The 16,358-nt window shown below is 42.6% G+C and overlaps 2 protein-coding genes across 2 annotated transcripts; both read left to right on the top strand.

The window, feature by feature from the left end:
- Positions 1 to 791: 791 nt before the first annotated feature.
- ctxn1 (cortexin 1) lies at positions 792 to 1,064 on the top strand (the record flags this gene model as incomplete). Its single annotated transcript, XM_080010909.1, has 1 exon — positions 792 to 1,064. The coding sequence occupies one exon, from the start codon at positions 792 to 794 to the stop codon at positions 1,062 to 1,064; it is 273 nt and encodes a 90-aa protein (XP_079867035.1).
- A 6,054-nt stretch (positions 1,065 to 7,118) lies between these two features.
- LOC307237975 (ceramide synthase 2-like) lies at positions 7,119 to 12,777 on the top strand (the record flags this gene model as incomplete). The annotated part of the gene is made up of 10 exons (XM_080010793.1): positions 7,119 to 7,285; positions 8,275 to 8,392; positions 9,793 to 9,911; positions 10,315 to 10,372; positions 10,509 to 10,559; positions 10,684 to 10,776; positions 11,502 to 11,630; positions 12,083 to 12,192; positions 12,313 to 12,469; positions 12,574 to 12,777. The coding sequence occupies 10 exons, from the start codon at positions 7,119 to 7,121 to the stop codon at positions 12,775 to 12,777; spliced, it is 1,206 nt and encodes a 401-aa protein (XP_079866919.1).
- Positions 12,778 to 16,358: the final 3,581 nt, after the last annotated feature.

The following is a 16,358-nucleotide window of genomic DNA, read 5'->3' as shown; positions in this document are numbered from 1 at the left end:
GTCATTTATTTTAAAACATAATTACTGTTTGATTTATTTCAAAAGGTCAAAAGGGTCAAAAGGAAGCGACTCGGTTCCCAGACACAGATCTCAGTCGGATGTCGACCGGGGAAGACGCCGCAACGGGGTCATGTTTTAAACTTCTGGTATTTGTACAGGCAACGTTTACTCATGCTTAGTGTTTTCTTGACCCCCCTCAGATGGTCCGCGGAGCGATCCACCGCCTGGAAAATCAGCTTAAAACATCTGCGGTGAATAACCAGAAGAATGAAGAGTTTCCAGATGGATGCAGAGCGGTCTAAAAACATCATGTTCCTCCAGCACAGTACGATCTAGTATATCTGCAACCATAAAGCTATAGATCGTACATGAAATATTATCCATTACTCTATTGATATTGCCCAGGCAACATCCCCTCGGCATTATTTGTTGCCAGTTCCTCTTGACGGAGGCGTTCTCCGGTGGGAGAGAAGACACCAGAACACAGCCCTGTTCAATTTAATTAGGGTTCCATGAGCACGTCCCAGCATGCTGCAACATTCACTAGAGAGTTTATTCATTTGTTGCCCTGACTGGGTTTTTTGAAACCGTGCTTTGGACAGCGGCGTATTATTCAAATCCGGTAAAAAAAAATGTTGGAATCAGTTGCATTGTTGCTTCTGTTCTCACCTCTTGATTAGGTTCAAATATCTGACCTTTCAAAGTTGTTGTGAAGCGTTTCTGTTTCTGCTGCTTTTCGGACACAGTCTCAGCCTTTTCTAAGAATACCAGTCTCTCCAACTCCCGCCGAGATGAGTGACACTAACTACTGGGTGGTGGACTACGAACTCTCGTCCCCCGCTCCAGCGGGGTTTCCCAGAGTACCCACAATGCAGCAGCCCGTGGTGCACGGCGAGCAGGGAACCGCCCTCTGCTTCGTGGGCCTGCTGCTGCTCCTGCTGCTCTTCCTCCTCGTGCGCTGCGTTCGCATCCTACTGGACCCTTACAGCAGCATGCCGGCGGCCTCGTGGACGGACCACAAGGAGGGGCTGGACAGGGGGCAGTTTGACTACGCGCTGGTGTAGACGGAGGGAGGGGCGGATGGGGTGAAGGGGTAGGTGACGAGTAGAAGTGGGGCGGTTTGTAATGAGAAGTAGACATTAGATACCTTCCATGCCTTTTTTTTTCTCTTCGTTGTAATATTTAAAGAGTAATAAAACACACTATTTTTTTTTTAATGTTAGCATCTTTGTATTCCCCCCGTATAAAGACAAGCATTTATTCCGGTCTTGATTCCCAAATTTTGTTTTTAACATAATGCAGTGAGAGAAACCGTCACACTTTGGCCCCATCCCAAGCGATATCATAGTTCCTCAAAGGAGGTACTATGATATCATCTGATACCAATGGCTACGTCTCAATGGCAGAGTCACCCACTGCCATTCTGCTCTATCCTTTTTACAATCTATCCACAAGATGCATTTTCCGGGCTAACACCAGTGTTTTATTCCTCTTTAAGTTTTTAATAATTTTGTTATTTGACCTGATAACATGTAAACAGCATATTTTGTTATAGACTAGCTGCGTCTCAGGTCTGTTAACGTTACTATACAGGCTTCGCAACCATTCCCTTTAGAAAATGCACTGGGTAGGAATCAGCCAGGGGAAGAAAGAAGAAAGGAATAATTGAAACAAAAGGTAAGGGGGGGTCTATATGTTTTTATGACAAATTTCACATGAAGATGAATTAACATGCTTGAACCAGGGAAGCAGGGAAGAGATGGAGATGCAGTGTTGGACCAGTAGAATGAGTCTTTGTTTCATTTTAGATTTGTGTTGTTCTTTGACGACTCCCAGACTACTACTACCACTGAGTGAGCGGGAGGCATCGAATGAGAGGGATATGACATGTGTTTAGGAAGTACCAGTGGAGGTAGTTAAGGGAGAACAACACTTATTACACATTATAGATTGGGAAGTAAGGAGAAGTTGTAAGTGTATGAATTTTTACTTGTTGAAAATATGTCAAACTTTAACATTTGAAATAAAACCTCTAAGGTGGCCTCCATAGTGGGGCATCTTTTTACAAATGACAAATGGACCAGAGGTCTTAAAAGATATCGTAGAAGTCTGACTCTATTCAGCATGAGTAATATAACATCAGCTCAGGAAAGTGTTCTGCTGGATATTTTTGCCTGAGATTTTCACCACATTTAAAGATAAGCCTCAGGTAAAACGACTTTTTATTTGGACAAAAAAGTTACTTTAACAGCCCCTGTAGTTAAAGGCACAGGGTTAGGGTCAAGGTCAGGGTTAGAGTTAGGGTTAGGGTTAGGGTTAGGGTTGAGACAAGTGCTCAATCAGTCTTTTTTCCAAATAATTTTTGACTAATTTCCTTTTCTACTGAATATTTCTCTGCCTGTAAAGTGCACATCTCTGAGCCGCAGGAGATGCTACAACACTATATCAAGTTACGGGCTTATGAATAAATGTTGTCATCCCTTTAAAGACCTTTTTTCACATGCGGTGTGAAGGATTGTTTGCTATCGCAGATAGCACAATATAATATAATATAATATAATATAATATAGGTCTAAATGATACCGTTTTCCTCACTTTCAGCTTTAGACTTCTCGCAGTGAAATCAGGTCAACAGTGCCTTTCATGGGAAACAAATAAAGTATTTTGTAGTTGGTGATGCAGGTTAAACTGTAGTTCTTCTTTCACTGCTCCTTTTGCTGAATGTAACTGTATTGTTTCCACCTTCGCAACCTGGATTTGAAAGTGTATCATTTTGTAAATGTTTGCAGAAACAGGTTCGTTTTGACTGTTAAATTTCAACGGGTCGATGATATAACCCATTCATGTAATTACATCAACATTACTGTGTCATTTCAAAATAATACCAAATGATTTGTATGTGGTCAAAATCCCGGATGTTGTTCACTTTCGTTACGTATTTCTAACTTTTGTTAAAAGCAAGTTTTCCCTTAGATGGAATTTTGTTTTGTAACGAAATAAAAGCTTTTGTCAGTCATTGTTGCTGGCAAGGTTTATTTCTTTAGTTTCCCGCACGCACGCACGCACGCACGCACGCACACAGACACACACACACACACACACACACACACACACACACACACACACACACACACACACACACACACACACACACACACCCATTAACTTTAATTCAAAGGGAGGCTGTCCCCGGCGTTGCCCTTAGATCAATATCAGTGAAATTTAGCGCAAATATAATCAATTGCATAATCAATTGGAGGCTCGTAAAAAGAAAAGAGAGTTAACTCACCAGCACTGGTCCTCACTCGGGCACATCGGCCCTGATGAAACATGAGCACACACTGGAGTGATTTAAAGGCCCCCCTGATGAGAGGGCCTTAAGAGTCCATGGCCCTCGTTTTATCGCACATGGTGATCTTGTGATGCCAAAATAAGGGATTAAATCCTCCCCGTGGTGACGTTATGCTGCCTGTTTGTTTATTTTTTATTTTTTAATCAGATCAGTTTCATTGTCTTTTTTTGTTTTCAAAATGTAAAAGAGCTCGAGCAAAGGCAGTAATATCTATGTTAAAAAAAAAAAAGAGAAATGTATTTGTTTTATATTTACATTTATGTAGAAATAAATATATAACATTAAATACATTTGGTCAACTGTGACTAAAGTGCCCAGCAATAGTAACCCTTACCACTACTGATCTCTAGTGGACGTTTACGGTAGTGCACCAACACCTGCGTAATTACCAGCCGTCACCATGCAGGTATATTTAATTTTAGCCACTCTATCGTTTAAATTCTTCTGTGCGGCGTCCATTAGCCAGATAATCGCACAGTAATGTTATATATTATACTATTTGCTTGTTTTTTAATCTGAATGTGAACGTGTTGCCGTAGCCTCGGCGCCCGACATGAGACCCCGTTTATAACTCCGCCCACTTCTCTATTCTATATATTAAGCAACTGTCACTGTTTATTTATTTTTTTACACAGAAACAGCTTTCAGATTGTATTGTGTACTTTCCTGGTTACCTTCATTTTTTTTTTTCTTCTATATAGTTGGTCCTTTGTAAACACACATATATCATCGTTTTCCAAACTCCAAAATGAATAGGTAGAGTAAAAAAAAACCACAAGATTAACATATAAGCGCAACCTCTCAGCTGTGTAAAATGATCGCCGTTAACTGTGGGTAGAGGTCGACCTCCGCGCTCCCGACCCTCTTAGTGCGCGAAGCGTTTGGCGGGTGAAAATGTGCCTAATTGGCACTTCCAACAGCGACCAGAATGGAGAACAAAGGCAACTCCCAAAAGTGGAGTCCCATTAGTGGTGGTGCCAGCAGCTCCGACAACGGCCCATTCATTCAGACAAACACACGTTTTATCCTCCGAGGAGACAATTACGGCTGTCCAGTTGTGTTTATAATCACACTAAGGCCAAGCAGGTAAATACGTGTCCTCAAAACCACGCCCATTTAGTAGCGCGTTTGCAAAACTGCACGCACACGCACACGCGCACACACACGCGCGCACACACACACACACACACACACACACACACACACACACACACACACACGGCAATCATACTGGGTGTTTATGCACTTCTCAAAACAAGTACAAAGCAACACAGTAAGATTAACCTATGTGTGTGTGTGTGTGTGTGTGCGCGTGCATATCTGTGTGTGTGTGTGTGTGCGTGCGTGTGTGTGTGCGTGTGTGTGTGCGTGCGTGTGTGTGTGCGTGCATATCTGTGTGTGTGTGTGTGCGTGCGTGTGCGTGTGTGTGTGCGTGTGTGTGCGTGTGTGTGTGTGTGTGTGTGTGCGTGCATATCTGTGTGCGTGTGTGTGTGCGTGCATATCTGTGTGTGTGTGCGTGCGTGTGCGTGTGTGTGTGTGTGTGTGCGTGCGTGTGTGTGTGTGTGCGTGTGTGTGTGTGCGTGCATATCTGTGTGTGTGTGTGTGTGCGTGCGTGTGTGTGTGTGTGCGTGCGTGTGTGTGTGTGTGTGCGTGTGTGTGTGTGTGTGCGTGTGTGTGTGTGTGTGTGTGTGCGTGCATATCTGTGTGTGTGTGTGTGTGTGTGTGTGTGTGTGTGTGTGTGTGCGTGCATATCTGTGTGTGTGTGTGTGTGTGTGTGTGTGTGTGTGTGCGTGCATATCTGTGTGTGTGTGTGTGTGTGTGTGTGTGTGTGTGTGTGTGTGTGTGTGTGTGTGTGTGCGTGTGTGTGTGTGTGTGACAATAAGGAAAGGAGAAAGCTCTGAGAAGCGACGATGCTATCAGCAGACGGGAGCCTGTTTCCTCGTCTCCCGATCATCACAACGCATAGAGGAGGGCGTGTGCGTGCGTGTGTGCGAGTGTGTGTTTTGTGGCTGGGGGAGATTCAAGGTAGGGGGAAGGGTGTCTGTTTATGTGCGGTCTAAAATGTCATTTAGAAGTGTGTCAACGGGCAGGCCGTATCTCCTGAATTATTTCCCATTCCCTGTCATTCCAGACTGCTCTCCCAGTAGCAAAAGCTGTTGACTCTCATTCTAACGTCACCCAATTTTCTCCTGGATCACTTCATAGGTAAACAAAAGTGAAAGGTTAAAGTTTATACCGCTGTCATAATGCTCTGGTCCTGCTTGGACTCACATTTGGAAAAAAAAGTATAATTAAGTGTGTGATCTGTAAGTACCATTAGTATATTTAGTATACTTTTTTGTAGTCACAGTTAATATACTCTGAGAGTTAAAAGGAAACCACTTAAGTTGTACTTACCGTGTTAGACACTGTGCTCAAGATGTGCTTAAATATATCATTAATATATTTTTGTGTATTTTTGGTAGATATTGACCAAAGGAACACACTTTTAGCAAGCGTACTAAAAAGTTAAAGTTAGGTTAATCTTTCTACAATTAAAACACAGCATATGATGACTAGTATACTAAATCTGTACTTTTAATTAGCATAGGCCTACATAAAAGTTAACAAGCGGAACGAGAAAAACACACCGGTAGTGTGCGCACAAAAAAAAAGTACAAATGTCTAGAAACACGCCTTCAACACACATCATCGAAACAAAACAAAAAAAAAATCATTTCATGTACGGATTATGATTATTTTTCCCGCATTCGGGCAATCAACGCCGCATATTTCTTATGGATCATACAGGTTCATGGTTCACGTCTGAACTGAAGGTGTCCCTCACGTCGGACTGTCGTCAATGAAATTGATTCGTATCGATAGCAGCTCGTCTCCGCGTCGGCCTCGTCGACGCCGTCGCCCAGACCCGCCCCCGTGCAGCCGTAGCCGCGCCCCCTCGCAGCCGAGCCGCATCACCTGCCCCGGTAGGTCGGGCCCAGTCGCCGGGGACGCGCACACATCTCTTGACTGTCCGGGAGTCGAGCTTCATTTGCACCAGTTTCCCGGTCATATTCCTCTTAGAGAAATCCACAGGTGAGCTTTTTTTTATTTATTTTATTTTTTTACGTTTTTTTTTTGTTTTTTTTTTACACTAGATCACCAGATATATGGAAATCATAATGTCGATAGAAATATGAATTGTTACGATGTGGAAAAGTGTTCACATCTTGTTTCAACAGTAACTGAAATGTGAGATAAGTAGAGTCACGTTTCTAAAACCATTTTACCAACCTGTAGTAGTAGATCACATTTTGAAGACCGAAACCTCTCTCTCTCTCTCGCTCTCTCTCTCTCTCTCTCTCTCTCTCTCTCTCTGTCTCTCTCTCTCTCTCTCTCTCTCTCTCTCTCTCTCTCTCTCTCTCTCTCTCTCTCTCTCTCTCTCTCTCTCTCGCTCTCTCTCTCTATATATATATATATATATATATATATATATATATATATATATATATATATGCACATGACAACTTCACAGTGACGTTGTTTAAGCTGCACTGAAGATTTTATCAGGTCATTGTCATGGCCTATCTCACACGGGTATCATCACTTCACATCAGACACCCTTACACGTCAGAGAGAGAGAGAGAGAGAGAGGGAGAGAGAGGGAGAGAGAGGGAGAGAGGGAGAGGGAGAGAGGGAGAGAGGGAGGGAGGGAGAGCAGAGAGCCTCTTGTTCTAGTTCCTGTTCACTGCCCTCTCTGTGTTTCCAGCTCTTCATCCCGAGTGGAATGGACCTCCTCCCAGACCCGTGGAAGCAGGAGTACTGGCTTCCTCCGGGCGTGACCTGGGAGGACATGGGGCAGCTGCAGGACTCTGAGCGCCCTCGACCCCAAGACCTCCTGGTGGCTCTGCCTCTAGCCCTGGGCTTCGTGGCCCTGCGCTGTGTGTTTGAGAGGTAGGTGGACACCACAGTTTGGGCTCTGCCCTGAACCTGATTTGCCTTTGTGTTTCATAAAGACCCAGCAACAAAAAAAACAACTCCCCCTCCTCAGCAGAAGAGGAGGTGTATCAAACACTTGACTTAATTCCTAATTGTGAAATAGCGAAAACAATATTGGATGGCATTATTATCACAAATGATTCATCATTATCGACAATAGAAACAAATCTCTCAGCAAGAGAGAAAAGCAGAGGATAAGAAAATGCAATGAAACGGAGGAAGTTTATGAAAGTGTTCTTCAAACCATTGGAAAGAACACCAACGCATACTGTATATTCACATGCAATACGTTGTTTTCCTCAAATGGTTATATCGGAATTAGACATGATGTCCTCAATTTCCCGCGGGGATTAAATAAAGTGTTATTCCATCTGAAGTTGCAATTACATGACGAAAACCTCGCGGTGCTACTTACGTAAAACGTTAAAGATACTGCAGAGAGCGAGCGAGAGGGGAAGGTGTTGGGAGCTAATGGTGCACGGACAGCAGCTCGCTGTCCCTGGGGATTCTCCGGGTTGGGGCTCCAGTGAATGGAAACAAATATGGCTGAAGCAAATTCAAACACCAAATTTGCTTAGCGTCTGAAAGTTCAGCCGTACACAGGAAGGCATTGTGTAGCTCTGGTGTATGTTGTGCTAACCCGCCGACCCTGCCCCCATCCTACACGCACGCACACACACACACACACACACACACACACACACACACACACACACACACACACACACACACACACACACACACACACACACACACACACACACACATGTGACAGTCTCTCTCAGGGGAACCCTGTTCCAAGGTGTTTGCATGCAACAAACACCACCCTACAGTATAAGCACACACTGTGTACTAGGGCAATGGGATGCATTTTAAGAATGGCACCCAGACTCTGCGCTTTGTCAACATTTGTGTAAGTCTCCCTTTGTTCTCTTTGCCCACAGGTTTTGTGCCCCTCCCATCGGCAGGTGTTTGGGGGTAAAGAACAGATTGCAAATCGCCGCAGTGGCTTCTCCAAAGCTGGAGTCCTTTTACGCCAAGCAGAGCAGACAGCCGTCCCAGGTCAGTACGGCGTGAATGACGCACAGTGGCAGATAAACGTCCTCTCAGTCCGGGAGACCGACGTCGTCCTGTTTCCAACGACCCCGATCAACACTCTTCATCTCATCGAAAAAGTGCAGCGAATGCAACACAGTGCAGGACATTTTCAAAAGCTGAATTGCGCAAAATTGTCTTTTACCCACAATATGAAAAACAACCTTCAAGTTAAAATCAATCAACCACCCGCTCACTCCTGCAGATCATTTCTGTCCTGAGTAAGAAGTGTTTGTCAACAGTAAACATTTAGTCCATAAGTGGGCTCACGTCCGACCAATAATGTGATTGCGATTTAGTATGCTTTTTTTTTTTTTTTTGTTCCTTATCTTCTGTATTATTCACTAAACACGAGCATTAAATCATTCTATAGTATGACCAACACAACATTGGACACAGTCATTAAATGAACTGTTCTTTCCTGTAGGCCAGGCCTACGTGTCATAATGAAATGTATTGATGCATGAATTGATATGAATAACATATCTTTATTTAACTATTGAGTTGTAAATCAAAAAACCTTCAATCTCAGTAGAATATCAGCTGATTGATTTCACTTCAAGCCTTGTAATTCTTCAATTAGTCTGAAAATTAACATTCGAAAATGTTTTAGTGTTTCAGCACAAATGTATTATTTTTTATTAAAATGTTGCGCGCATACATCCAATTGTGCTCAGGGACAGCTTTATACTCATTAAATAAAAAAATGCAAAGTAAAAAAACAAACAAACAGACGCATTATTCTCGAAGAGGCTCCGGATCTCACCAGGGGGCCCCGCGGAGGGTTAGAACAATCGCTATAGGCGGACCGGCACGGAGAAAGTGTCCCCATTATGCACAGTTTCGATTCCATTAAAATAAAAACACACTGTTCTGGCACGCCAACCGCACCTCATCGCTGGCGTGAGCATCACCACTGCCGTCGACCCTATTGGTTAGATTGTGTAACATAAAAAAACATCACTTCTTTACTATTATTTTTTTTAATCGCAGGCTTTGCGATTTGAAAATTGCGTTCGGCGTCGGTTTGAATTCGATCAATTGTTCAGCCCTGACACCAACCACGCCGAGGGGCAAAGCGGTGATCCACACCATGTGAACGCTGTGAACCGGCCTTATGCCTTCCACCGCGGCCCCAATTTTCTTCCGCAATCGCCTCCGTGCGAATCGACACAACAGCAGAAACACAGGCAGACATACCGCAGCCCAACTGACTGACCGTGCCGGGAGACATCTTGACGATTTGTTGCCACGTTGAGAGTTATTACATGTCATTACTTCAGCCGCCTCCTGACGCACGTTTGCGGTGTCTCCCGTCATCCCCCCTGCTCTGAATCTCACTCCTTTTCCGTCCATCTTGGCTCCAGAGTGAGATCGTTACCTTGATGTCCCAGTGCGGCCGGACCCAGAAGCAGATTCAAACCTGGTTCCGACGTCGTAGAAATCAAGACCGGCCCTCCCACGCCAAGAAGTTTGCTGAAGCTGCGTACGTTTTATTGATTTTGGGAACTGCAATGATATCTTATTGTGCTTATAGTGCAGCTGCAGTTTGTAATTGCCCAGCAGCGTGAAAGGCCTTGTTGGGACGGCAAAGTTGGCACACGGCTGCCTTGCAAATACATATCCAAATTTATTCCATCACCGCCCATTGTAAAAAGATAGGATCATGACCTTGAAAAACCCTGGGGGGGATGGGCAACGGTCATTTACCAACGGACCTTAGATGTGAAAAGTATTATGTATACCATGTTACAGTGCAGTTCATAAGTTAGCGCAGGGAGGAGGAAATGGTGTAGAAATTTAAAAGGAAAAAGGTCAAAATGCAGGTTGTTGCTTTGCATTGCTCTTTGAGTTGATGTCACTTGTAAAGCTGTTGCATTCGTTTTCAGCTGGAGATTCATCTTCTATATCACAGCCTTTTTGGCTGGACTTGCCTGCTTAGTCGATGTAAGTACTCCACTGCGATGTTTTTCAGGATTCTCCACAAAGTCTTTTCTGGCCAATGAGTCAGGTTGATATACACTTTAAACAAATCTGCTCAAATAATGGGAGCAAAAAAAAACTGTCTTTCGTCTCTTTCTAGAGACCGTGGTTCTGGGACCAAAAAGAATGTTGGAGCCATTATCCACTCCAGGTGAGAGCAACATCTAACTGTCAGTTAATGATATTTTGGAGTAAAAACAGTTAAAAACTCCATAAAATTGTTACTATATGAGTGCAGTGTTTGATTTTGTGTTTGGTCTGCATTGTGAAAACAGCCAATGGAAAGAGCCCATTACTGGTACTACATGCTGGAGCTGGGCTTCTACTGTTCACTGCTCCTACGGATCTCTGTGGATGTCAAAAGGAAGGTGAGTCCCTCTGGACCTAGACCTTGCCTTGGTACTGGAACTGTGTGTAGTTGGATATTTCACCGTTTTTCACGAAGAAAATCCTCCAGTTCTTTGAAGGAGTTGGCGTTTGGAAGCCACTTGGTTTTAGAACCTCTCAACTTCCCATAGAGGTCCATTGATGTTACGGTTTTGGAGGATTATGTAGGCCATGGGAGCTGGTTGTCTGCTTCTTGGGGTGGATGAAACCACTCTTGAATTTGTTCAGCCATATGTTTATAGGCCTTCTCATCATGGAATATGGTCATGAGAGAACAGTGGGACCCGCTCTTTTCAAATGGCCTCATAGTCCTGAGCTGTTCTGTGCATTTATTGGACCCAACGGCTCCCACAAGATGGCTTCCAATACCATTATAGCAATGTTAAGAAAGAGCTGAGGATCCTTGTGCAATATCCTGCACAGTATGACTTCAACATGGAAGAAAACCACCTGATCCCAAAGTCTCTGATGGTGTTTATCCAGCTCATGTTTCATACTCATGAGTTCCACCAAGTTCACTTCTGCTTTAATGAATAAAACAATACTTTGCACATGGTTTCATGGCTGGAACTGATGGAGAGGAAAAAAGGTTAAAGGGCCATTGTAAATATCTACCTCATTTGTGTTCTTTGGCGAGGAAGGACACACGGAAGCGACACAGTATTTTATCCATGGCGAGGAAACCCTGTTGCTACTCTCTTCACAGGACTTCAAGGAGCAGGTGATCCACCACTTTGCCACCATCTTTCTGCTGGCTTTCTCTTACTGCGCTAACTACATTCGCGTGGGCACCCTTGTCATGCTGCTGCACGACTCCTCTGACATCGTGCTCGAGGTAACGTGTGAAAGCTTGTCATGTTAAGCAATGTCCAATCATGTGAATATTGGCTTTCCTTTAGTCCAGCTAGAGGAAGTCATTCAGCCTGTCATCAGGCCGGGCTGATGTTGCAAAGTAAGAATCCTACTGTGGGATGATGTAATAGGCTCAGTGTGCATGTCCTGCGGCCCTGAATGACCACAGGTCACCCAAAAGTTGAGCAAAGCAGAAAAGTGAAGCCAAAACCATTTGATCTAATGTTGCTAAATGTCTGTGAAGGTGTTTTTCCTGGATATGTTCTGTGTCTGAACCCTACCCATGCTACAGTGCACAGCCAATGTCTATTTGCCCTTTTGCTTCATTAAAGCCTGCCTCTTGGTTCCTATGAACTATCTTTATTGTCATACCGTCACACATGGCATATTGCATTTATTTTTTTTGAGCTTCTTTTATTCTTTGCATTCCTTTAGTCTGCTAAGATGCTCAACTACGGCACCGGATGGAGGAAGACCTGTGACAGGATGTTCGTTGTGTTTGCGTCGGTCTTCCTTGTGACTCGCCTCGTGGTCTTTCCCAGCAGGTGAACTTCCTCTCCCCCCGTGACTCGTGGCTTATCCAATCATGAAGATGTAACAGTCACGCAAAACCAGTGCCTTGTGAATAAACCTATCTTCACGGACTTTTATGACTTCTACCGCAGGATCATCCACACCACCCTGGTGCTGTCCATGGAGGTCTTTGAACCCTTTGCGGGTTACTACTTCTTTAACATCCTGCTCACGGTGCTGCAAGCGCTCCACATCTTTTGGGCTGGACTCATCTTACGCATGGCCTACAAGTTCCTCTCCTTGGGCAAGGTGAGAATCCGTTCCAAAGCCAAATACGGGACCAAATAGCTTTGGTTAATTGCTTTTGAAATATGTAATGAATATCCAACCCTTTTGTTTGCCTCTGGCCACAGTTGGACAAAGATGAACGCAGCGATGAAGAAAGCGAGGGAGAAGACGAAGAAGAGGAAAAGGATAAAGGCGGAGAAGAGACCGAGGGCGAGGAGAACAGTTGGGAGAAAAGTAAAAATGCCTTGAATTCCAAGTTGTCCATGCTGACGAAAAGCTGTGTCTTGAACGACTTCACCCACCGTAGGGCTTCCGTGGCTGACAGGTAGCATTAAACCCAGTAAAGTTGAGGGAAGCGGCAGACATTCATTTTGGTTTTGACCAAATTTATACCCCAGCGCTGCTTCCCTCTGTTTTAAAACATAGAATGAAATAAGACGGATGTCGTTTTTGAACCTGAACCCGGTGCAGAACGCCTGTCCCAAGACTTCAGACGGCCAAATTGTTATTTCGAAATGGTGCCTTCTTCTTGCTTGCCTGTTCCTTGCCCACTTGACCCAGGAAAAGGGATATTTTTTGGAAATGTTCGCCCATATCAGACAATTTACTGACCACAAATAATTACGCTGAGTTATCAGATTCACCGTGACTGCCTTTCACATATTGTGTGTCCGAGCTTTACATTCTTGCCGGGAAAGGCGAACCCCGCCACCAACAACGGAAACAACATTTGCCCCTTTCCTATATGAATCCGTAACATTGCTGAATAAAAAAAAATCTGGCACAGGCGGTAGGTAGTTATTCCCACATTGGCCTCCTTTACAGAAAGGTTCTGAGTGGGAGTCTGTTCCAAGATAGATGACTGTTACAGATACATTACGTAATGCTCGCGCGAGAGGAGTTTGATATCACGCGAGAATAGACACCAAAATCGGTTTCCTTTTTAGACCGGCGATTTGATCCCCGTCTCCCTGCTTCTCGGGGAGACGGACTTGGTTCCCTCCGCTGACTGAGAGGGGACAGAGTCCCCGCCCCCCAGACTTAATAACCCTAAACCCAAAGTTAATACATCGGTGTGATCATTTTCAACCTGTCCTACACTCTCTGTCTCCGGAGAAGGAGCGTTCTCCACCTGTTCCACCTCTCCCTGTCCACTCGCTCCCTCCGGCTCCGTGCTGTGGTGCAGCCGGGTGACAAGGGAAGAGCTTGTCCCTGATGTCCCGGCACCGCACCCCTAACTGTAAAAGACACGTCTAGGGTCTGAGCAATATTTTTTAAGAATTTAAACAACCCAATTTAAGAATAGAAAGACCTGTCTTTGTAGAGACTGGACGCGTTTCTGTTTCTCGTCTTTGCAGCCGAGCACTATGGTTCGGATCGGACTCACCATTTTTCCGAATGTTTTTTTTTTCTTCCCGAAAACAAATAACTTTTAATATTTGTACGAAAAAAATATTCATAAAAACCTACTAATTGCGCTTTATCTGGATTCGTCTCCACCCCTACTTCACGGCAATGTTACTGCTCCCATTCCCACACAATTCCAGTCACAGCTGTACCAGCATTTCCCTGTGAATTATAATACTTGGCGAGTGAGGAAATTTACGGAACAACTTTTATGGAACATCGACACAGGCTCCTTTTCCCACATGGCGCCAATACGGAACATTGCCAGTAGATTAACAGCTTTCAGTGCAAATGGGAAAGGGGCATTATAGAGGAGCACATTGCATAACACAAATACAAACAATACATGTTTCTTATCAAATGTCAGTTAAAAAAAGGTATTTATGTATGTATCTATCTAATATAGGGGTTTTTTTTAAACAAAATATTCTCGTGGATTTCCATCTTAAATGAGAAATGAATAGAATGGTTCTATTTGATGATGCATTGATGAGGTTTAGAAAATATTAGCTTATGTCGCAGGATGGTTAAATCACTGGATAACAGGCCCAGAACAACTCTGCTCTACCACTCTGACGCTCTATCTGTCAGCAATAAGCATTTTTGAAACATACATATTTTAATGTAATTTAACATGTTGCTGCATTTATATTAAAATGAATAACATTTCAGTGTATCAATATTTTTTTTAATTCAAATGAATTAAAGGCAAATTAAAAATAAATGCATTTTTTTTAAAACAAGTTAAATTATATACATATTAATATGATATACATGTATGTGTGTATATATATATATATATATATATATATATATATATATATATATATATATATATATGATATCCATGTATGTATATTTATATATATATATATATATATATATATATATATGTGTGTGTGTGTGTGTGTGTGTGTGTGTGTGTGTGTGTGTATATATATATATATATATATATATATATATATGTGTGTGTGTGTGTGTGTGTGTGTGTGTGTGTGTGTGTGTGTGTGTATATATATATATATATATATATATATATATATATACATTTCTAACTAGATTTTATCAAGGAAATGTGCAGCGTTTGCAGTCAGTGTCTTAAAGTTTCAAGGAAATATTTGCTGCATGTCTAGCACACTTTATTCTGCAGTGAAGCAGTGTTAAAGAGGCTGGTGCAGTAGCTACAGTGCTAATGCAAATGTGCAGAGTTGTCAGAATCCTTGCTAGAAGGCTCAAAGCAGGATGCATGGAAGGCAACCTGGCCACAGTAGGTATATCCACATACCCACAGTTCAGGCGACAGAATAAAGATGCCGAAAGACAATAAAAGGAAATAGAATTAAGATCATTTTTTCCTGCCTGTACAACATTCTCAGGAGTTGTTCAGTTGTTTTGGGGGTTCCAACCCAGCTAATCACAGCTATGGAAATCCTGTTCAGCATTAGTGTATGTGTATGTATGTGTATTTATTCATCTAGCGTACATAATGTAATTTTGTCGTAAATGCAATCCACAAAACAAATAAACTGATTTAAAAATTACAAAATAAAATTGGCCTTCAAAACATAAAAAAAACAAAAAACGTTTTGTCGTCGTTGTTATTTGAATTTATATAGCTTGTATAACCTGTAAGAAATCACTTTCATTCACAGTTTTGTGCTTTTTTTTTTTTAATTGTTAAAAAAAACCGCGCAACACATGTTTATTGCCAGGTCACATACCCCATAGTTATATGCACTCCTCATCACATTACACAACCGTTCTTTTGTGGAAAGACTCAGATTTTTAACTGGATCTTTGTATTAGAAGTCAATGCAAGTGTCAGCAACTGGCGTCATTAAAGGAAAACTTGTTTTAAATGCTTTTTTAATGGTGTACTTTATTTTACTTTTAGATTTTTACTTTGTAATTTTTTAGACTAAAAAAAAAAAAAATCAGCTTTTGTTTAATGGAATTCTGTTATTATATTTCATACATTAAGGTAAGTACTCTATGTAAAAAGTGAGTGTTTTCGAAAAATATACAAAAAAGAAGAAAAATCTTAATAAAAAAAAAAAAAATCAGCTTTTGTTTAATGGAATTCTGATATTATATCTCATACATTAAGGTAAGTACTCTATGTAAAAAGTGAGTGTTTTCGAAAAATAAACAAAAAAGAAGAAAAATCTTAATAAAAAAAAAAAAAGTCAGCCTACTCGTGCGGCGCAACACGTATGCCCCCTGCTGGGAAACTATCTCAATGACCGAGGTCACGTGTTAAACTAACTATTTACAGCTGGTTAAGCGTTTTTGTTGATCCAAACATTTGAATATATTTATGCAAGAAAAGTGAAGGACGAAAATTAACTCATTTGCTCGGGGCGTCAACCGGATAAGCGCGTGTACCATAAGGGAACGTTCGTTCGACGGTCACTATGGGTTGCTATGGACGCCGGTCGCCATGTTTGGAGGATCAACTCCAATTCAATCGCGCAGAGAAACGGCTAAACTCTACGTCATGCAC

The sequence above is a fragment of the Zeus faber genome, assembly GCF_960531495.2.
Source record: "Zeus faber genome assembly, chromosome: 12".
NCBI lineage: Eukaryota > Metazoa > Chordata > Actinopteri > Zeiformes > Zeidae > Zeus > Zeus faber.
The sequence above is the reverse complement of the archived record's forward strand: the minus strand, read 5'-3'. Positions and strand labels throughout refer to the sequence as shown.